Source organism: Pongo abelii, chromosome 6 (genome assembly GCF_028885655.2).
Source record: "Pongo abelii isolate AG06213 chromosome 6, NHGRI_mPonAbe1-v2.0_pri, whole genome shotgun sequence".
NCBI classification, from domain to species: domain Eukaryota; kingdom Metazoa; phylum Chordata; class Mammalia; order Primates; family Hominidae; genus Pongo; species Pongo abelii.
In genome coordinates, this window is record NC_071991.2 from 61,818,250 (window position 1) to 61,840,666 (window position 22,417).

At 40.8% G+C, this 22,417-nt stretch overlaps 1 protein-coding gene across 1 annotated transcript in view; it reads left to right on the plus strand.

Moving 5' to 3' along the window:
• The window catches only part of IGF2BP3 (insulin like growth factor 2 mRNA binding protein 3), a 155,872-nt gene that overhangs the window by 90,755 nt on the left and 42,700 nt on the right, over positions 1-22,417 (plus strand). Inside the window, exons 4-5 of the mRNA XM_024249765.3 lie at positions 19,655-19,706; positions 19,799-19,862. Of these exons, the coding sequence (XP_024105533.1) occupies positions 19,655-19,706; positions 19,799-19,862 (116 nt within the window). The remainder of the gene's footprint in view (positions 1-19,654; positions 19,707-19,798; positions 19,863-22,417) is intronic.

A 22,417-nucleotide genomic window follows, 5' to 3' on the forward strand; every position in this document is an offset into this window, starting at 1 on the left:
CTGTCAACCAGCTTCAAAATTTATCAACTTCTGTGCTTGCTGGTATGAAGAGCTTTTGAAGAATCATTTTCCATACAAGGTGGTGACTTTTTGAGAAACGGGTGTAGCCTATTGAGCACTGACTTTAGAGTCACATAGTGTGGGTTCAAATCCTGACTCTTCACGTATTTCCTGTCCCGCTGGGCATGTGGCCGTTCCTCTTTGAAACTCAGTTTTTGCATCTTGAAAACAGGGTTAATATCTGCCTTTAAAGGTTGTTCAGATGACTAAGTGGAATAATGTGTGTGAAGAATCCAGTGTTTTTGGTGGCTGATTACTGTGTGGATATAGAGACTGCTGGGAGGAGGGATTTCTCCATTGCTATGTTGGAGTCCCAAAGTCTATAGCTCTGTGCTAGGGCCTGTTCTAGATACAGCCGTGAAGTTGAGTCTAATTTAGACATGGACAAGTGAATGGCCTTCCAAAGTAAAGACAAGTTCCTGGGTTAGGTTGGAGGTGGGTGCTTACTATGGAGGATGGGAGAGAGGTGTATTAATTTATCAGGGCTGCTTTAACTAATTTCCACAAACTGGGAAGCTTAAAACGAAGTTCTGGAAACCAGAAGTCTGCCATCGGGTGCTGGCAGGCTTCCTCTTAGCCTCTGGTGGCTGTGCCCAATCTTTGCTGTTCCTTGGCTTGTAGCTGCATCATCCCAGTCTCTGCCTTTGTAGTCACGTTGTGTTCTCCCTGTGTGTGTCTGTCCAGATTTCCCTCTTAAAAGGGTATTAGTCATTGGATTAGAGCTATATTCACAGGTACTGGTGAATTTTTAAAGGGCGCTATTCATCCCAGTACAGGGAGTTAATCAAGACTGGGGTGATCAGGGATTGTGTCCTAGAAGTAAGAAGACATAGTGTGTTCTAGTTTAAGGGTAGTTAGTAGGGAATCATTTGGAAGTGGATGAGAGTAATATATGACAGTCTTGAACCATATTAAATTCCATGGATGCCACTCATCGGCCAAGAGGCATGGTGGGCAGTAGGCCGGGCACGGTGGCTCATGCCTGTAATCCCAGCACTTTGGGAGGCCGAAGCAGGTGGATCACGAGGTCAGGAGATCGAGACCATCCTGGCTAGCACAGTGAAACCCCGTCTCTACTAAAAAATACAAAAAATTAGCTGGGCGTGGTGGCAGGCGCTTGTAGTCCCAGTACTCGGGAGGCTGAGGCAGGAGAAGGCAGGCTGCTCTCCAGCCTGGGTGACAGAGCGAGACTCCATCTCAAAAAAAAAAAAAAGAGGCATAGGGGGCAGTCTCCAAGGTTTTTACCTCAAAATTCACAGTGCAGTGGGTATTCTTTTGTATTCATGGCTGAACATTAATTTTGAAATAGCCTTTTTATATTTAAAGACATTACCAAGTTACGACTTTCCCAACCCATCTTAGAAGTTGACATTCAAATTCTCTGCATCCTCCGACCCCTCACCAGTTAGCTGACCAAGGCTTGACCTCTCAAGTGCACCTGTGTAAGACTTCACTTGTTAACAATAAGAGATGCATGGAATTGTCCCGTGTATAGCCAATGCATGGATGTATATTTCGTAGGGACCAAATACAAGCTATAAGAGCATATAGGTTCCAAACCAAGTATGGACTGGGAGTGGTGAGTTGCAGACACAACTCTGGGAATCCTGCTGTTGAGGATAGAAGCAGGCACATGGGGAGGAACAGTTTGAAGACTAGAAAATTGAGATTTTGTTTTGTAATATCTTTAAACTCCAGGTGAACTTGGTTGGTGAATAGAGCTTCTGTGAGGGCAATTTACTGTTTTATAGAATTGATTTCCTAAAAGATTTGCAGTTAACTAAACTGTCTTCTGCTAACCATAACTTCTCCTTGATTATTAATGGACCCCTGTTACTCATTAAAACCTTTAAAATTACTTGAGAATGCCTGCTTCTAGTCCCAGTTCATTCGTAGTAGGTGCTATCCAAATTGGTACCCAAATCTTTTCTAAACAACATGAAGTGGGATCACATCTGAGGGGTAGGATCTGAGTGAAAAGTTGGATTAATAGAATTTTGGACCAAAAGCAGTACTCATGGACTTAAGCAGTTTTTTAACTACAGCAGATATAAGAGAACATGGCTGGGATCAAAAAATGCCTTTATCTTGAATACACACTAGCTGAGACAGAGCAACACTGGGTGTGGGGAAACCTTGGTTTGCCTTGTAGAACTACCTGCTCCACCCCACCAATAAATTTCAGAAGGAGAAAATTTCAAGGACATTTGTAACACTGATAATTTGTCCACCCATTGTTCAAAAGCAGCTGAACTTATTATGAAACACATGTCCATCATAGGAAACAAATGCTAATGGAGGGAGGGACTCCACTAATCCGCTCTCTTCCATAGAACTCTGACCTTGTCCTAGCAGTGTGTTCAATATGCCACAATCAGTTGGTGTGGTAAGCATCTTTTTTTCCTCTTCCTGGTCTCCAAATAATTCATACATTTGGCTCTGCTCATTCAATTGTGTTTCTCCAGTACTCTCCCGGGGGAGCCTTATGAATAGAAGAGAAGGCCGGGCACGGTGGCTCACACCTGTAATCCCAGCATTTTGGGAGGTCATGGTGGGTGAATCATGAGGTCAAGAGATTGAGACCATCCTGGCCAACATGGTGAAACCCCGTCTCTACTAAAAATACAAAAATTAGCTGGGCATGGTGGCGTACACCTGTAGTCCCAGCTACTCGGGAGGCTGAGGCAGGAGAATGGCTTGAACCAGGGAGGCGGAGGTGGCAGTAAGCCAAGATCATGCCACTGCACTCCAGCCTGGTGACAGAGCAAGACTCTGTCTCAAAAAAAAAAAAAAAAAAAAAAAGCAAAAATTAGCCTGGCATGATGGTGCACGCCTGTAATCCCAGCTACTTAGGAGGCTGAAGCAGGAGGATTGCTTGAACCTGGGAGGCAGAGGTTACAGTGAGTCAAGATCACACCACTGCACTCCAGCCTGGGAGACAGAGCGAGACTCTGTCTCAAAAAAAAAAAAAAAAAAAAAAAAAACCAAGAAGAGAAATGTCTATTTTCCTGGCATTTTTTTTTTTTTTTGAAAACCATCTAAAGGCCAATATAATTCAGATTTGATATTTGTTTTCATTTTCTTCCTGATTCTAAAATTATATACTCCTTGTAGAAAACTTGAAAAGTGAAAAGAAAAAGTCTTTCTCCCAATGGCAACATTATTCCATGACTAATAGTTCAGTTTAGTGATAGGCATTTTTCAACATGGTTGGGTCTTGCATGTATAATTTTATATCCTGTTTTAAACATTTTTAAATTTTTTTAAAAATCAAACTAAATTTGATGTCATAAAATTCACCTTTCTGAAGCATACAATTCAGTGGTTTTTAGTATATTCTAAAGGTTTGGAAGTATCACCAGTAATCTTAAGACATTTTAATTACTCCCAAAAGTAACCCTATAGCCATTAACAGTCACTTGCCCGTCCTATCTTCCAGTCTCCTCCCAGGCCCTAGAAACCACTAATCTACTTTCTGAGCCTCTAGATTTGCCTGTTGTGGACATTTAATGTAAAATGAATCATAGACTATGTGGCCTTTTATGTCTGGCTTCCTTCACTTAGCATAATATTTTCAAGGTGCAGCCAGATTTTAGTAGGTACTTCATTCCTTTTTATGGCTGGGTAATAATTATTGTGTGAATATACCACTTACTGTTTATCCATCCATCAGTTGATGGACATTTAGGTTGTTTCCATTGAATGATGCTGCTCTGAACACTGGTGTACATGTTTTTGTGTAAACATAGATTTTCAGTTCTTTTGGGTGTATACCCAGGAATGGAATTGCTAGATCATATGGTAACTTTTTGAAGAACAACCAGTTTTCCAAAGAGGCTGCACCATTTTTACATTCCCACCAACAATGTCTGAGGGTTCCAGTTTCCCTATATCCTTTGCCTAAACACTTGTTATTATTTGTCTCTTCAATTATAGCCACTCTAGTGGGTGTGAAGCGATAAGTAACTTTAGTTTGATTTCTGTTACCCTACTGACTAATGATGTCGAGCATTGTTTCATGTGCTTATTAGTCATCTGTATATCTTCTTTGAGGAAATGTCTATTCACTTCCTCTATGCATAAAAAAATCGGTTATTAGGCCTTTTAGTGTTGAGTTATAAGAGTTCTTTGTATAGTCTAGATATAAGTCCCTTATCAGATATATGATTTGCAAATATTTTCTCCCATTATCTATGTCTTTGCACTTTCTTGATAGTGTTCTTTGAAGCACAAAGGTTTTATTTTTTTGTTCTTTTCTTTTTAGCACAGTTTTTAAAAAAATTTTGTCATAAACATTATGTAATTGGACTCCTTAAGTTTATAATGGATGTTTTTTCTGTTCTATGTGTAATTGGTAATTTGCTTAACCATTCCTCATGTTTAACAATTACCAAATTTGTGAACACATCTGTGGATAAATTTACACCCACATTCCTGCTGATTTCTTTAGTGACAGTTGAACAGAAATAAAATTAGCAGGTCAAAGATTAGCAATCTTTCAAGGCTTTTTTATTTAGTTAGTTAGTTAGTTAATTTTGGTCTTTGAGACTGGGTTTCGCTGTGTTGCCCAGGCTGATCTTGGCTCATTGCAGCCTCCACCTTCTGGACCAAGCCATCCTCCTGCCTCAGCCTCTTGTGTAGCTGGGACTACAGGCATGCACCACCATTCCCAGGTAATTTTTTATATGGGTCTTGCCATGTTGCCCAAAATGCTCTTGAATTGCTGGACTCAAGCAATCTGCCTGCCTCGGCCTCCCAGAGTGTTGGGATTATAGGTGTGAGCCACCGTGCCCAGCCTCAAGGCTTTTTCTTTTTCTTTTTTTTTTTTTTTTTCTTTTGGGAGATGGAGCCTTACTCTGTTGCCCAGGCTAAAGTTACAATGGTGTGATCTTGGCTCACTGCAAGTTTTGCCTTCCAGGTTCAAGCCATTCTCCTGCCTCAGCCACCCGAGTAGCTGGGATTACAGGTGCCCGCCACCATGCCCGGCTAATTTTTGTATTTTCAGTAGAGATAGGGTTTCACCATGTTGCCCAGGCTGGTCTCGAACTCCGGACCTCAGGTGATCCACCTGCCTTGGCCTCTCAAAGTGCTGGGATTACAGGCGTGAGCCACCGCGCCTGGCCTCAAGGCTTTTTTTAATTGCTAAATTTATTTTGAGAAATATCTCAAGTAACACTCCTCCCAGCAGAGTTTAAGACTTCTTCCAGTGATCCCTTGTTAGTGCTGTATGTTGATATTAGCATCTGTTAGCTGTGATTCCTTTGCCCTTTTGCAAGTGGAGCTGCTGTGTTTTCCCAAAAATATTTGTGTATTTTAAAGTCAGTTTTACCAAATCATGTGTTTTCATGTAGTCTGGTATTCTTAACTGCACCTATTGATGGGATGTTGAGAACTGCTCATGCTAAATTCAATTCTATAGCATAAGTCGGTAGTGAGAGATTCTGAGTTTTCTTTTTTCTCTTTATTGAACTAGTCTAGGAATTTTATTATAAGGCCCCATAGAACCAGAAGGATAACTGCTGCACACCTCAAGGACTAATTCTTGTAGGAAACATTCCTATCATTATTGACTTTGGAATCTACCTCTTCTCCTCCTCCAGTTGCTTTTATTCTTACTTTTAAAATAAGCTTTAAATAGGGGTAGTGGGTAAAATGCCAGCATCTGGGATGGTCTGCTACTGCTTTTGGAGATCATACAATCTTGGACATTTATCACCTCATTTAGAAAATTCACTTCTTATTCTGTGATTTTACCAGAATTATGTTGGAGTTGTAATCAGGCTTTGTTCTGAACTGCTGTCTTTCCCTTTTTCTCTAGTAATTTGTAGCTGTTTGCAGTGGTATTCCTGCCTTTCTGCTAAAGGAGTAAGCTAGTTACTAAAACTGGTGTTTGCTTCTAGGATTCTCTAGCCTTAGCATTTTGTTTTAGAGGCGAAAAGCCTAGAAGGGGGCCTGGGCAGTCAGTGCTGTCCTAGTTCTTTGCTTGACTCCCCCAGACTGTGTGGCATGTTAGGGGACCCTATGCCTGAAGGGGGTGGAATGAAAGAAAGATAGCAGATCAATAGCTGGGACTCCCAGCTATTGAAATTCCACGTGGCAGTTCCAGAGGTTTGCATTTACCAACACGGATGGATCACCAAGATGACAGATTGGGGTGGTGGGGGAGGGTAGCAAGATGAGGAATGTCATACTTAAGCAAGTTACTTAAAATTGACCTCAGTTTATTCCTATATGAAATGGGGATAATTGCTACATTCTGAGGCATAAATAAGATGGATTATGTAAAATGTTTAAAACAGTATTTGACACTCTAGTGTGAAAATTTAAAACTCAACAAATACTGCTTTTTGGGTATATATGTGAATATATGAGCATATACACATACCTTTTTAAAAATTGAGAAATTCACATAATATAAAATTGTTGCGGGAAGTCAGGGACCCCGAATGGGGGGACCGGCTGAACCCTTGGCAGAAGAACATAAATGGTGAAGATTTCATGGACGTTTATCATAGAACCTGCCGACATGTGATGTCTCCCCCAGACACCTAGCTTTAAAATTTCTCTCTTTTGTACTCTGTCCCTTTATTTCTCAGACCGGCCGACACTTAGGGAATATAGAAAAGAACCTATGTGAAATATTGGGGGTGAATTTCCCCCAATATCAAATCATTTTCTTTTTATACTTTTACTTATTTATCATCATCATCATCATTATTGGAGACAGAGTCTCACTCTGTCACCCAGGGTGGAGTGCAGTGGCGTCATGATAACTCACTGCATCCTCCTAACTCTGGGTTCAAGCAGTCCTACCACCTCAGCCTCCTGAGTAGCTAGGAGTACAGGCACTCACCACCACATCTGGCTAATTATTTTTATTTTTTTAGAGATGGGGTCTTCCTATGTTGCCCAGGCTGGTCTCAAACTCTTGGCCTCAAATAATCCCTTGCTTCAAGTGATAACTTGGCCTCCCAAAGCGCTGGGATTATGGGTATGAGCCACCATCCCCAGCCTCTACTATACTATTTTTTTTATAAGGGACTTGAGCATCTACGAATTTTGGTATCCAAGGTAGGGGGTTGCTGAAACCAATCCTTCACAGATACCGAGGGATGACTGTTTATATGTACCTTGTTTTGTTTTATCCATTCATTAGTCAGAGGATGCTTGGGTTGCTTTCACCTTTCAATTATTGCTGTTGTGAATAATGCTCCCATGAACAATGGGTGTAGAAGTACTTCTTTGAGTCCCTGTGTTCAGTTCTTTTGGATGTATACTCGGTTAGTCCATCTGTGTTGCTGTAAAGGAATACCTGAGGCTGGGTACTTTGTAAAGAAAATAGGTTTATTTGGCTCACAGTTCCTCAGGCTATACAAGCATGGCTCCAGTATCTGCTCAGCTTCTGGCGAGGCCCAGAAAGCGTTTACTCATGGTGAAAGGTAGAGGGGAGTGGGCATGTCACATGGCATGAGAGGGAGCAAAAGAGAAAAGGAAGTTCCAGCCTCTTTTAAAACAACCAGATCTCATGTGAACTCACAGAGCAATAACTCACTTGTTACCTCAAGGATGGCACCAAGCCATTTATGAAGGGTCCGCCCCCTGACCCCTAACACCTCCCACCTGGCCACATCCCCAGCACTGGGGATTGCGTTTCAGCGTGAGATTCGAAGAAGACAGAGTGTTCAAACCATGTCAATACCCAGAAGTGGAATTGCTGGATCATATGGTAGGTCTATTTTTAATTTTTTTTTGAGGAACTGCTGTACTGTTTTTCATAGCAGCTGCACCATTTTATCCAGCAATGTATGAGGGTTTTGATTTTTCCACATCCATGTCAACACTCATTATTTTCCTTTGTTTTTCTTTTTATGATGCCCCTTGAGTCATATTTTCCTTCTTTTTAAAAAAATTATAGCCATTCTAATGGAGGTGAAGTGGTATCTCCTTGTGGTTTTGATTTACATTTCCCTAATGACTAATGGTGCAGAGCGTCTTTTCATGTGACACGCACACTTCTAAAAACACCTGGAGAGACCCCACCAAAGTGACAGTGGTTTCTTCTAGGGGTGGAGGGAAGTCCCTGTTTTGAAAGCAGGTGGTTCAAAAACCACCTAACGTTGAACTATTTTGAATGTTTTTATGAGCATTTCTGTAAGTAAAATGTGGCACAAGTTAATGCTGGCTAATACCTTCTTCTGACTGAGATGTATGGAAGTATAGTATTTAGTACTTGGAACGTGAGCTAGGGATACATGGGAGTTAATAAAGCTCTTAACCTGCCAATGGACAGATTTGATTTTCCAGTGCAGGTGATGGCCGAGTAAGGATTGAACTGGTTTCCATCTGTGTATTTATATTTTATTTAAATTGTATAGGGAAATGAGGCAACTTATTAGACCAAGTGATTAAGAGTATGGGCTCTGGAATCTGTGAGCTGGAGTTTGAATCATTTCTCCAGCATTTATCTGTCCAAGTTCTGACACTGTGAACTTTTCTGTGCTGCAGTTTACCCATCTATAACATAGAATAATGTTGCCTCATGGGATTGTGTGGATTTGAGTTAAAGTAGATAAAGCATTTGGGACAATACTGCTGCCAGAAAGCACTCAAATGTTAGCAGCCCTGATTCATGACTGAACGAAGGCTGGTGTGGTTGGAGAGAGGAGAATGGCCTTAAAGGATGAGTGGAACCCAGGGCCTTCAGGGCACTCATTAGGGATCGCTTAGAGTTTATAGTAGGGTGTGACTTGTTCTGCTCGGCTTTTAAAATCAGTCTAGTTCCGTATTATTCTAAGTGAAGTAACTCAGGAATGGAAAAACCAAATGCCGTATGCTCTCACTCATAAGTGGGAGCTAAGCTATGAGGATGTGAAGGCATAAGAATGATACAATGGACTTTGGGTACTCGGGGGAAAGGGTGGGAGGAGGGTGAGGTATAAAAGAGTACACGTTGGGTACAGTGTACACTACCTGGGTGATGGGTGCACCAAAATCTCAGAAATCACCACTAAAGAACTTATTCATGTAAGCCGGACACAGTGGCTCACACCTGTAATCCCAGCACTTTGGGAGGCCAAGGCGGGCAGATCACGAGGTCAGGAGTTTGAGGCCAGCCTGGCCAACATAGTGAAACCCCGTCTCTACTAAAAATACAAAAATCAGCCGGGGATGGTGGCACGTGCCTGTAGTCTCAGCTACTTGGGAGGCTGAGGCAGAAGAATCGCTTGAACCCCGGGTGGCGGAGGTTGCGGTGAGCCGAGATCGTGCCACTGCACTCCAGCCTGGGTGACAGAGTGAGACTCCATCTCAAAAAAAAAAAAAAAACAAAAACTTATTCATGTAACCGAATACCACCCATTCTCCAAAAACCTATTGAAATAAATAAATTAAAAATAAAAATCAGTCTAGCTCAGCACTGCCAAAGAGAAACATAATGTAAGCCTCTTAAGCTCTGGATTCGGTTTTTCCACTGTGACTTCAGCGTGGCCGGATTGTAACTTGGACTGTTCTCTCTCAGAGGCTCTGATCACATGACTCCTAGGAGTCCTAAAGCATCATCTCCTCCCCATGTTAGAGGATCTAACTTGTGAACATTGAAAGTGGCTAGGAAGTTGGGAGGCTTTGCTCCTTGTGGTATGATGGAGGCTGAGCTTCCCTCTGGGGCTTTTCAATGATAAAGGGGATATGCAGCATGGTTTACAATCTTATTAATGGTCTGATCTGTGGTGCTGGCTTTCTTAACTTAACAGTCATTTTCACACCAGTGTGAGGAATGGTTTGAGTGTTATCCAAGTAATTACGATGCTAACATTTTAGAGAAATATACATTAAGGTGGATATTTCTTTATTTTGTTTTAGAATTATATATCAATATTTAACTGGAAATGATTATTTGGAACCTGCAATACAGATTGTTGTTCATTTTGTAATATAGCCATTTCTCACAAATAGATGTAAAAGAACAGTTCCTGAGATGATCTTGCCCATAACAGATAAGTAGTTCCTGTTTGTATAAAATGTGTTGAGCTGTTTGAAGGATGTTCCCTTCATCTCCATATCCCTAGCTCTAAGGGTGATTCTGTGGAGACTTGTTGCCTCTCTTGTTGCAGTGAGTAGTAGTCAAGGTGACTCCTTTCTAGAAACCCCTCCCCAATGACTGACATTGGCTTTGGTGCTTGGAAGAGGGGGTGTGTGTGTGTGTGTGTGTATGTTGGCAAGTTGTTTGTTGGGGCAAGTGAGCATTAAATATCCCGCTTTGCATTTTATTAATACTTTAATCTCACTGTGATTTTTGTAATGCTTGTTCCACTTCTATATCTTTTGTATAAATTCCTGACAAATACCTGTTTGCTTATATTATTATGGACTTTTAAAGACACCTAGAACTGGCTGGGCACGGTGACTCACGCCTGTAATCCCAGCATTTTGGGAGGCCGAGGTGGGCACATCACTTGAGGTCAGGAGTTCGAGACCAGCCTGGCCAACATGGCAAAACTCTGTCTCTACTAAAAATACAAAAAATTAGCTGGGCATGGTGGCACACGTCTGTAATCCCAGCTTCTCGGGAGGCTGAGGTGGGAGAATGGCTTGAGCCCAGGAAGTGGAGGTTGCAGTGAGCTGAGATCACACTGCTGCACACCAGCCTGGGCGACAGAGCGAGACTCTGTCTTAAAAAAAACAAAACAAAACAAAACAAAAAAACTAGAACTAGCTTCCTTTGCCCTGCAGAACAAAAAAATAGTGTGACTGCTTTTTAACCTTTTGTTGTTCATCACAGATCCTGAGCACTGGGTTCAAAGGTAAGACGTGGCCCCTTCCCTTATGAGGTTTGTGGGATAGTGCAGCTCTGTTTTAGAGTCACATTGAAGGAGTAACCCATTTCCAGAGAGACTTTCAGGATATAGACTGGTGCACAGACTATAATGCCTGACATTGTTGTTCCGTCTTCTGAAACACATAAGGCAAATGTAACAGTCAAAAAAGATTTGGAATCTAAGATCGTATGTATTATAAATTACCTGCCAGCTTAAGCATGGAAGTCAGTGTGACTCTGAAAACTAGATTACTGTGACACACCTGACAATCACATCACTATGGTTAATAATCACTAGTCTAGTGGGAAAATAAAGATCAGGAAAGAGATTATAAAGTGACATTGCTTTCATTTCCAAGAATGGGTATTAGGGAGATGACGAGAGAGGCACTTTACCCAGTTTTGGGGGCGTGACTAGAGCATAGGTGTGGGAAGTACATTGGATATATGGAAGAGAGAAGTAGCACCAGGTAACTGACAACCTCTTATGCCGTGTTGAAGTTTGGACAAGTTATACTGGCAATTTGAAACCACAGAACGGTAGTAACTGCTGGCAGGAGGATATAGTCATGGAGTGTTAGGCTACAGGCAAGCATGCTAATCAGACTCTGTTCAGATAGCCCAGGAGTGATGGGACTTGAGCAGTGGGTATGAAGAATAAGCAGTCAACAGAAGGCTTATCTGTAGAACATAAATTATCTACCTCACGCCCATAGTGGTATCAGCTAAATACAGCCAGTTTTGTGAGGGAGGTGGGGATATATCTGGTGTGTGGCTGAGAAAATCTGATCACATTGCAGGTCAAAAACAGTTTTTTAAACTGTCTTTATTGCAGTGATCTCTGTATGTGTCAATAAACTAGGCTACTAGATTGAAGAGAGGCATGAAGAAACTTGTCATGATGGTGATAGTTTAGTGAGTGTATACATAATGTCAAAGTGAATCAAATTTCTTGCAGTTTATTCTGTATTTCAATGATACTGTTACTGAACCAAACTGGTTCTGTTTGTCCATGTGCAATGGAAAGCCAAACACCAAAGCATAGGTTCTTTTGTAAAGAGAAAAGTTCGTGGTAAGACTGTCAAGCAAGGAGACAGTCAGGTTCAAATCTGTCTCCCCTAGCTGGGGGCTGGGACATATTTTATAGACAGAGGGTAATGAGGTATGATCTGATTGAATCTTACAGTGATGTGATGCCAGGAGGTGTGATCTGACTGGATCATACCAGGAGGTGATACCAGGGCTCAATCTGATTGGATCATGGATCATGTCATGTGGTGTCCACTTCTTAATTTGGTCCTGTCTCAGTCTAGGCACTTAGGTTCTGCTTGTGGTTGCATGCGTGGTTCATCTGGACAGGCTCAGGTTACAGAACTTGTAACCTGGGGATCCATGGCAACTGAAGAACAAATCACCATTTTGTCACACAAAGCTGAACCAGACTAGGCAGGTTCTGTGGATGATGCTTGGCCAAAAGGCCAAGAAGTGATCAATAATACTTCAGAGTTTAAAAGGCAAAACTAGGCCGTTAGCTGGTAAGTATTTTTTTTAACAGCTTTATTGAGATATAATTGACATACTATGCAATTCACCATTTAAAGTGTACAATTCAATTTTTTTTAAGTTTTTTTTTTTTTTCTTTTTTTTGAGACGAAGTTTTGCTGTCGTGGCCCAGGCTAGAGTGCGATGGTGCCATCTCAGCTCACCACAACCTCTGCCTCCTGGATTCAAGTGATTCTCCTGCCTCAGTGTCCCGAGTAGCTGGGATTACAGGCATGCGCGACCACGCCCGGCTAATTTTGTATTTTTAGTAGGTGCAAGGTTTCTCCATGTTGGTCAGGCTGGTCTCAAACTCCTGACTTCAGGTGATCCGCCCGCTTTGGCCTCCCAAAGTGCTGGGATTACAGTTGTGAGCCACCACGCCCGGCCTAGTATGTTAATAGATATGTGCAACCATCACCACATTTTTAGGACACTTTCATCACCTCAAAAAAGAAACATTTAACTGTTGCCCTCCACTTTCACTTTCCTCAGCCCATAGAAACCACTAATCTACTTTCTGTCTATCGTAGAGTTCCCTATTCTGGACATTTCATACAAACGAAATCATATAATAAGTAGTTTTTTGTGACTGTCTTTTTTCACTTCGCATAATGCCTTCTTTTCTTTCTTTCTTTCTTTCTCTCTCTCTCTCTTTCTTTCTTTCTTCGCTATACTAACAAGGTAACCATAATACTTTCAAGATCTGTCTGTTGCAGCATGTATGAGTACCTCCCTTTTATGGTTGAATAATATTCCATTGTACAAATATACCACATTTTGTTTCCATTCATCAGTCAGTAAGCATTCATTTGGGTTGTTTCTACTTCAGACTATTATGAGTGATCTTAATTTTGTACCACTACATTCAGGAAGTGATAATCTTTGCATTTTTCATGTGATTCTTTCTGTACTGTTTATACATTTGAATGAACTTTGTTTTTGTTTTTTTTTGTTGTTGTTGTTTTAAATAGATGGAGTCTCTGTCTGTTGCCCAGGCTGGAGTGCAGTGGTGCAATCTCAGCTCACTGCAGCCTCTGCCTCCCGGGTTCAAGGATTCTTCTGCCTCAGCCTCCCGAGTAGCTGGGACTACAGGTGCATGCCACCATGCCCAGCTAATTTTTGTATATTTAGTAGAGATGGGGTTTCACCATGTTGGGCTGGTTGGTCTCGAACTCCTGACCTCAAGTGATCCACCCACCTCGGCCATCCAAAGTGCTGGGATTACAGGCGTGAGCCACCGCGCCCAGCCGTGGATGAACTTTTTTTTTTTAAAAAGGCTGAACATTTGAGGATTTCACGTCCTAAATACATAATAGGGGGGAATTCTAGAAAGACATTTTCTATGAGGCTTTACTTTGCATTTATACCCCTTCCTCCCTCCCCTGTCGTTGGAATTTAAACTTAACTAAGCATAGAGAAATGTTTCCTGTCTGGTTTAAGATTTTATTTAGGTATGGGAACTTGTGAAAGTGTTGGAAATATAGAGTGGAAAGCTTTTTGGTTTTTTTCGTGGTTTTTTTTTTTTTTTTTTTTTTGCCTTTAAATAAGACTGTTTAAAAGAAATATTTGTGGCTGACATAGAAGGATTAGCAGTACTGAGAGGGGACAAGAATCTAGGAGACAAAAACAGGTACATAAGTAGCTTACGTGACAGGTAACAGGAACACTGTCTTATCTTCCTGTTTAATGCAGAATTAAGCAAAATGCGGCCGGACACTGTGGCTCACACTTGTAATCCCAGCACTTTGGGAGGCTGAGGCAGGAAGATCACTTGAGCTCAGGAGTTCAGGACTAGCCTGGCCAACATGGCAAAACTTTGTCTCTACTATAATACAAAAAGTAGCCAGGCGTGGTGGCACATGCATGTAATCCCAGCTACTCAGGAAGCTGAGGCACAAGAATGGCTTGAGCCTGGGAGGCGGAGGTTGCAGTGAGCCAAGATCATATCACTGCACTCCAGTAAGACTCTGTCTTTAAAAAAAAAAAAAAAAAAAAGCAGAATGTCAGAACTTATCAAGTGTAAGTTGTATTTATTCTTTGAGAGTTCAGTGGGCTGGAGGGGCATGATACCATTTGGTAGCCCTTGATATAAAAGAGCATATTCAAATAATGGCCTGCCTTAAGATTGATGGGATTACTATAGTACAGTTCAAGTCGTTTGGGGGTTGGAAATCCTTTTGAGATTGGGGAATCTTATTAGGCTATTGACAGCCCTTTCCCTATTCTGTTGTCATTACTTCCAAGCCTTGTACATGAAACTTTGAGTAAGACATCAAAGATCCACTGAAATCCATCTATGGGGCTATGTAAAATCTCCCAAGTTGTGTTGTTAAATTTGTTCACAGCTAGGTACCAAGATTGATTCTGCACCTATTTCTTCTAAGGATTAGAGGGGTTTTTTTGTTTGTGGTTTTTTTTTTTTCTTTTTTAGTTTGTTTTAAAGCCATGCTTGTTGAAGTATTATTTACAGACAATAAAACTCACCATTTAAAAAAAGTGCACAGGATTGTAGTTTCTAGTTAACCTTTCTAAAGACTTTATATGGCCAGGTGTGGTGGCTCACACCTGTAATCCCATCACTATGGGAGACCAAGGCGGGTGGATCACTTGAGGTCAGGAGTTCGAGACCAGCCTGGGCAACATGATGAAACCCCGTCTCTACTAAAAATACGAAAATTAGCTGGGTGTAGTGGCCTGTGCCTGTAATCACAGCTACTTGGGAGGCTGAGGCAGGAGAATCGCTTGAACCTGGGAGGCAGAGGTTGCAGTGAGCCAAGATTGCACCATTGTACTCCAGCCTGGGTGATAGAGTGAGACTCTGTCTAAAAAAAAAAAAAAAAAAGACTTACACGAAAGTTGACAACCAGTAGCATTTATCTAAGGAATAGAATGTTTAACTATACAAGCAATTTTGTTTTGAATATATACAGTGAAAATTTTAATGTATATTTCTTCTTGTGTGTGCGTGTGTGTGTGTGTGGTTTTATAACTTTAACATATTTGATGATCAGTGGCTAGTTCTCATCCGCATTGACTGACTATAGATTTTTGAAAGTGGTAACAGGTACACAGGTAATCAAAATATAGAGCTCGTTTGGTGAATCTTCATTTTCATTACATTTCCTGGACAGCTGCTCACAGATTATGGTATAGGACATTCCTTATTCCTTTGGCCCAGACAACTTTGTTGAGCCTCATGTCAGTGAACATGTCTCCTTCATAGCAAATTTCCAGATCTCTTTGAATGCCCAGGGGCAGTCTTCTTGAAGCCCACTCCATGGATACCCTTGTAAATGATGACGCATTCTCAGGTCACCACCTTGTTGGTAGCAGAGCGGCCCTTCTTCTCACAACCCTTCTTCGTAGAAGCCATTCTACCAGGCCTAACTGGGAAAGGAAGAGCACCAAAGGATTGTCCCCTGATTTTTTTTTAAGTTAAAAAATTTACCTGTATCATTCATATGTGTGTGTATATAAATATTTATCATTTGGCACTGTAGCTTTTGAAGAACATTTGTTGCCTTGACATTATAGTTGGTATTGTTTATAGATCACAGGTGTTTAACTTTTGTAGTGTTATCTCTAAGAGTAATAAAAGTTAAGGTGGCATAAGGTAATCTGTGTGGAGACTAATATACTTAATTACTGAACAAATTGCTTTTCAGAAGAATTAAGAAGGATGTTTATTTAATTAAACTTATTAAATTGGCAACTACCTCCTACTCCCTGAACCCCTCCTCTACCCCTGCCTCCATCCAAGTTGCTATAAAGCTCTACTATTAGTGTGGCTTTCATTTAAAAACTAAATTTTATTTTGAGACAGAGTCTTGCTCTTTTGCCCAGGCTGGAGTGCAGTGGTGCAATCTCTGCTCACTGCCACCTCCACCTCCCAGGTTCAAGCAATTCTCCTGCCTTAGCCTCCTGGGTAGCTGGGATTACAGGCATGCGCCACCACACCCAGCTAATTTTTGTATTTTTAGTAGGGATGGGGTTTCACCATGTTGGCCAGGCTGGTCTCAAACTCCTGACCTCTAGTGATCCACCTGCCTCGGCCTCCCAAAGTGCTGGATTACAGGCGTGAGCCACCGTGTCTGGTCCTAAAAGCTAAATTTTAAATAACATATTAAACTGTCAACTACCTCCTAGTCCCTGAACCCCTCCGCTACCCCTGCCTCCATCCAAGTTGCTATAAAGTTCTACTATTATTAATGTGGCTTTCATTTAAAAGCTAAATTTTAATGGTAGACATACTTTTCCTCTTGACTTCATTACTGAAGTTGGAATGAATTTGTTAGAAATCTGACTTAAGTATGAAGTAAAACATTTTTCGTATTGAAAAAATTTCATTTTTGTTTAGAAAATAAGTAGGTTGCCCACCGCACCCTCCCCCGCCTTTTTTTTTTTTTTTTGTATGCAAAGTCTTGCTCTGTTTCCCAGGCTGGAATGCAGTGGCGTGCTCTCAGCTCACTGCAATCTCCACCTCCCAGGTTCAAGTAATTCTCCTGCCCTGGCCTCCCGAGTAGCTGGTATTACAGGCACCCGCCACCACTCCCAGCTAATTTTTTGTTTTTTCTTTTTTTTTTTAGATGGAGTCTTGCTCTGTTGCCCAGGCTAAAGTGCAGTGGCACGATCTCAGCCCACTGCAACCTCTGCCTCCTGGGTTCAAGCAGTTCTCCTGCCTCAGCCTCCTGAGTAGCTGGGACTACAAGCACGCACCACCGTGCCCAACTAATTTTTCTATTTTTAGTAGAGACGGGGCTTCACCATGTTGATGAGGCTGCTCTCGAACTCCTCACCTTGTGATCCACCCGCCTTGGCCTCCCAAAGTGCTGGGATTACAGGCGTGAGCCACCACGCCCTGCCAATATTTTTGTATTTTTAATAGAGACAAAGTTTTGCCATGTTGGCCAGGCTGGTCTCGAACTCCTGACCTCAGGTGATCCACCTGCCATGGCTTCCCAAAGTGCTGGGATTACAGGCATGAGCCACTGTGCCCGGCCACCCTTGTTTTTAATTTAAGGAATTATGTGTTGTATATTTTATCTTTGAATGGCAATGTGAGAGGTTTCTTAATTTTTGGCGTTTATAAAATGTGTCTGTGATCAACATCACATGGCAAATTCACCTATAAAACAGACAAGCACTTTTACAGAGTACCCTTCCTATAAGATATACCAGGATTTCCTCCTGTGAAGTATTCACTTCACTCATGAAATATTTGAATGTCTTTTTGTGATTTAAGAATAGCTATAATCAGAGACAAAGATTAATGTGCTTCTGTGTGTATACCTCATGCGAAAGAAATTTACCAAATAAAAATTAAATTTACCTCATGCAAAGGAAATTTACCAAATAAAAATAAATGAAACGGCATTTCACTCATAAATAGGTGTTAACCTTATTTAAAAGAAAAACCAGGCCAGGCGCTGGGTCACACCTGTAATCTCAGCACTTGGGGAGGCCCAGCTGGGACGATCCCTTGAATCTGGGAGTTTGAGACCAGCCTGGGCAACATAACGAGACCCCCATCTCTACGAAAAACTTAAAAATTAGCCAGGTGTGGTGGCATGCACCTGTAGTGCCGGCTACTCAGAAAGCTGGGGTGGGAGGGTTGCTTGAGCCCAGTGGTTGAGGCTACAGTGAGCTATGGTCGTGCCACTGCACTCCAGCATAGGTGACCGTGAGACCCTGTCCCAAAACTAAAAACAAAAGCTCACCCCAGACAAACCTTGTTATGTGTTTCCAACTGGAAACAGTAGACAAAAGCCTAAAATATACCACATAAGATAAACCTTCCTTTAGAAGAAATTTCTTAAGTTTAGTAGTAAATTACTATAAAATTTGTTTTTTATTTCCTGGAGCCTGAAAAACATTTTCAAGGAACCGCCTTTTTAACTTTGCAGTTAGGCTAGGGCTAAGTGGCTCACGTCTGTAATCCTGGCACTTTGGGAGGTCAAGGCAGGAGGATCCCTTGAGCTCAGGAGTTTGAGACCAGCCTGGGCAACACAGTAAGACGTCATCTCTACAAAAAATTTTAAAAATTAGCTGAGGGTGGCTGCATGCACCTGTAGTGCCAGCTGCTTGGATGGCTGAGGTGAGAAGATCACTTAAACTCAGAAGGTTGAGGCTGCAGTGAGCTGTGATCATGCCGCTGCACTCCAGCCTGGGTGACATAGCAAGACCCTGTCTCATAAATAAATAAATAAATAAATAAATAAATAAATAAATAAGAAAAGTTGTAGTTAAACTGATGAGTAAGTAGTTTGCTATAATTTACGGAAACTTATTTTGTTTTGCTATAGCTCTTAGAAGCTAAAGACACTTGAATTTGGTTTATATTGATGAGACATACTCATCTGCAGTTGATATTATAATAAACTTATAGTTACTGTTCTAACAGCCTCTCCATTTGGATAACATGCATAGTATAATAATACAGCTACAGGAAAGATGGTAAAAACATAGACAGCTTCAAATTGTACATTTCCCAACCCCGTGTAGACTTAGAAATGTTTGCTTCATTTCACACTTTTGCTGTCTATGTATTTATGTTGGGCTTTAAATTCGACTCCAGGTAGAGTATGCACTGTGCTGTCTTCATTTTTCTAGCCTGCCTTGAGCAGTCTGTTTTGTAAGAACCATTAGAGCTGTAAAATAAGTCCTTTGGAAAAGAACATCTTATAGATAAAACTTTAGTTTTTTTTTCTCTTTTTATTTTATTTTATTTTTTAGAGATGGGGGGGGTCTCACTATGTTGACCAGGCTGGTCTCGAACTCCTGGCCTCAAGCAGTGCTCCCATCTTGGCCTCCCAAAGTACTAGGATTACAGGTGCGAGCCACTGTGCCCTGTTAAACTTTAGTTTTTAACTTGGTCCCTTGTCTAGTGACTTTGTATACAAGGAGAAAGTATGATGATGTGTTTGTGTATGTATGAGAAATATATGCTCCTTCTCCTTCAGCCTCAGGAACCAGGCGGCTGTGGCTTTGCATACTTTGCTGAGCCAGTTCTTGGTTAGCCATAGGAAATGAGATTAATGTCAGGGATCTAGGAGAGGGCAGAAGAGACAAGTCTGAGTGTGATATTTGTGGTATCCATCCCTTAGTTCTGCAGTCCAAAGCCCCAGATAATTTTTTGGCTCTTTTCCATCACAATTACTTAGTGATTTTAAGACATATTCCTGCCCTTGATAATAACTTGGGAAACTCAAAATTTATAATTTTCTCTCCCCCTCCTGATAGGTGCTGGATAGTTTACTAGTCCAGTATGGAGTGGTGGAGAGCTGTGAGCAAGGTACATGTCTTCTGAATTGCTTTCAAATTTGTAAAAGGAAGGAAGTAGAAAGAAAACTAACTTTTATTCTCTTCATTTTTCTCTTCCTCTAGTGAACACTGACTCGGAAACTGCAGTTGTAAATGTAACCTATTCCAGTAAGGACCAAGCTAGACAGTAAGCAGCTTGAAGCTTTTAATCTATATATAATAACTAAGTTAAGTACAGTAACATATTTTGCGGATTTCTCAATTGAGAAGGGCTGGTGGGTGGCAGAGAGAAACTTTATTTTACAAAATTTGACCCTGTAATCGTGCCTTTCTTAAGTTTGAATGTCTAGTAAAAATCTACATGGGTTAAACTTGTATTACATTTTCAATATATCTTTAATGCCAATAATAGAGTGGTCTAGTATGAAACGGAATCACACCCTATTTGCAGAAGCTCTGGGCCTTGGTATTGTTGCCAAATAACATAAAGTCTCTCCCTGTCTCTCCCTCTTGTATGACACATATATTATTGCTATTTTATCTGAAGCTGGTAAGTTGGATCATGTGTTAAACAGCAATGTTAAATGTTAAGTCTTCTTACTCACTGATTACCTGATTACCATTGTCATTTAGGAGCGTGCAGACGTTGGATCAATGTAATTTGCTCTTAGATTTATGGAAAAAAATATATTTCAGTGCAGTAAACAGGCAATACTTTACAGATCAAACAATCTCCCCTTAGGAAAAGATAATTCTATAGGCTGGAAAAGATCTAATAAACTGAGCACTAGAGAGAGAAATGGGGGTCCCACAAATATGGCCTTTAACAGATCTGCTCAGAATATGAACATGAAAGAATGGCATACAAAGTGCTCAGTAGCACAGCACTGGGTGTTAGCTGACTATGGAAGCCTGAACTACCTATCTCCAGATACCATACTGGCAGGAGCAGGCTGACTGTCCTCTGTGTCAGAAAGGTGAAAGAAAAGACCACACTGGCTGACTCTGAGCCCTGAAGGGGAAAAGTAAAACGAGCTGCAAGAGTAGGAGCTCAGCTAGGTTACTAAAGGCGGTACTCACTCGAGAGGGACTATGAAAGGAAAGATAAGACTGAGAAGAAGATGGAAATGTGTTTAAGGTAAATGGAACTTTATTTGTAAAATCAATAACACTCACATGTTCAAAATATGAAAGATTTGAAGATGCACATAGTACAAATCTTCCTCCCAGTATTATTCCCTAACTACCTCATCTCTTGGGAGATAACCATGTGGAAAACAAATGCTACATGTACGTATTCCTCCTTTTACACAAATGATACCATAATATTTGAATGTTTTCTGTATATAAATATATTTTTTATAGTTACATAGTATTTGATTGTACAGATATGGCATGACTTTGATTAATCGCAATTTGGATATTTAGGTTGTTTCCAGTCTCTTGCAGTTATGAACAATATTGTAGTGAATCTGTTTTTGCATGTCGTGTGTATGTAAGCATGTATCTATATGATAAATTCCCAGAAGTAGAACTGCACTTTAAATTGTATTGTAGAGCTTGAGCTAGTTTAAATTTCCATCAGCATTGTGGGGGAGTCTTTCTCCAATTCTCCCTAACACAGGACTTGATTAAACTTTGCCAGTCTAGTATGTGAAAGTGATATCTCGTGTTTTCACTTTTCCCATAAGTGAGACTGGAGGCTTTTAATATGTTTAAACACATTCTTTATTTCTTCTGTTTGTATCCTTCGTTCATGTAAAATTTTTTGGCAATTTATATAAGGTCTCAGACATTATGGAAATTGTGGTATGAGTCATAAAACAAATTGATTTTTCTTTCTCTTCTTTTTTTGACTAATTTTGTTCTTTAGTTGTATCATGTAAGAAGACCAGGAAAATTTTACCTTTTATACCCGCAGTAGAGTGGGCGATAAAAGTGAGGGCAGTGAGAAAGCAGAGGCTCCATATTGTTTTAATTTTTATTTATTTTGAGGCTGGGTTATGAGACTGGCAGTCTTTTGTTTGTATTTTTTTGTAGACATGGGGTTTCACCATGTTGCCCAGGCTGGTCTTGAACTCCTGGGCTTAAGTGATCTGCCCGCCTCAGCCTCCCAAAATGCTAGGATTACAGGCATGAGCCGCTGCACCCGGCCATGTTTTACTTTACAAAGATTTATACTGAATACTTGGTAGAGCCAAGTCCCTGTTGGAAAATGTGGGATGATGTGATAAACCCAAGGATATTTGGAGATTGTCAGAGGCCTGTTGTTGTGGCCTTATTTGAAAACTTAAATTAGCTAAAGGGAAACAAAATGCTTATTTAATAGTTAATTAGTTGAATGGGAGAACATAAGTTGGAGACATAAGCTACATAGCTTTGAAGAGGCATAAGATGAACTTTGTTAAGGATAAAGTAATTGACATTTAGCCTTCCTCCTTTAAAAACAAAAAAAAACAAAGCATTAAGACTGCAAGCACAGGAAAGGTAGATTGGCTAGTCAAGGCAGAATTATTGCTGAAAAGAATCCCAACCACGACAGCAAACTGAATTGTAGACACACTGGTGTTCTCAAAATTCTTTAGCGTAGTTGTTAAGAGATTGGTAGGCTTCCGTTGATCCCAAGGAGGAAGGAAAAGGCTGTTAAGAATTGTGTAATTTAGTAATTAGTTAACTTAATAAATTAGGCATTTTGATTAGGGAAGTAGTCTTCATATCCTTTGTTCTAATATTCAGTCAGTT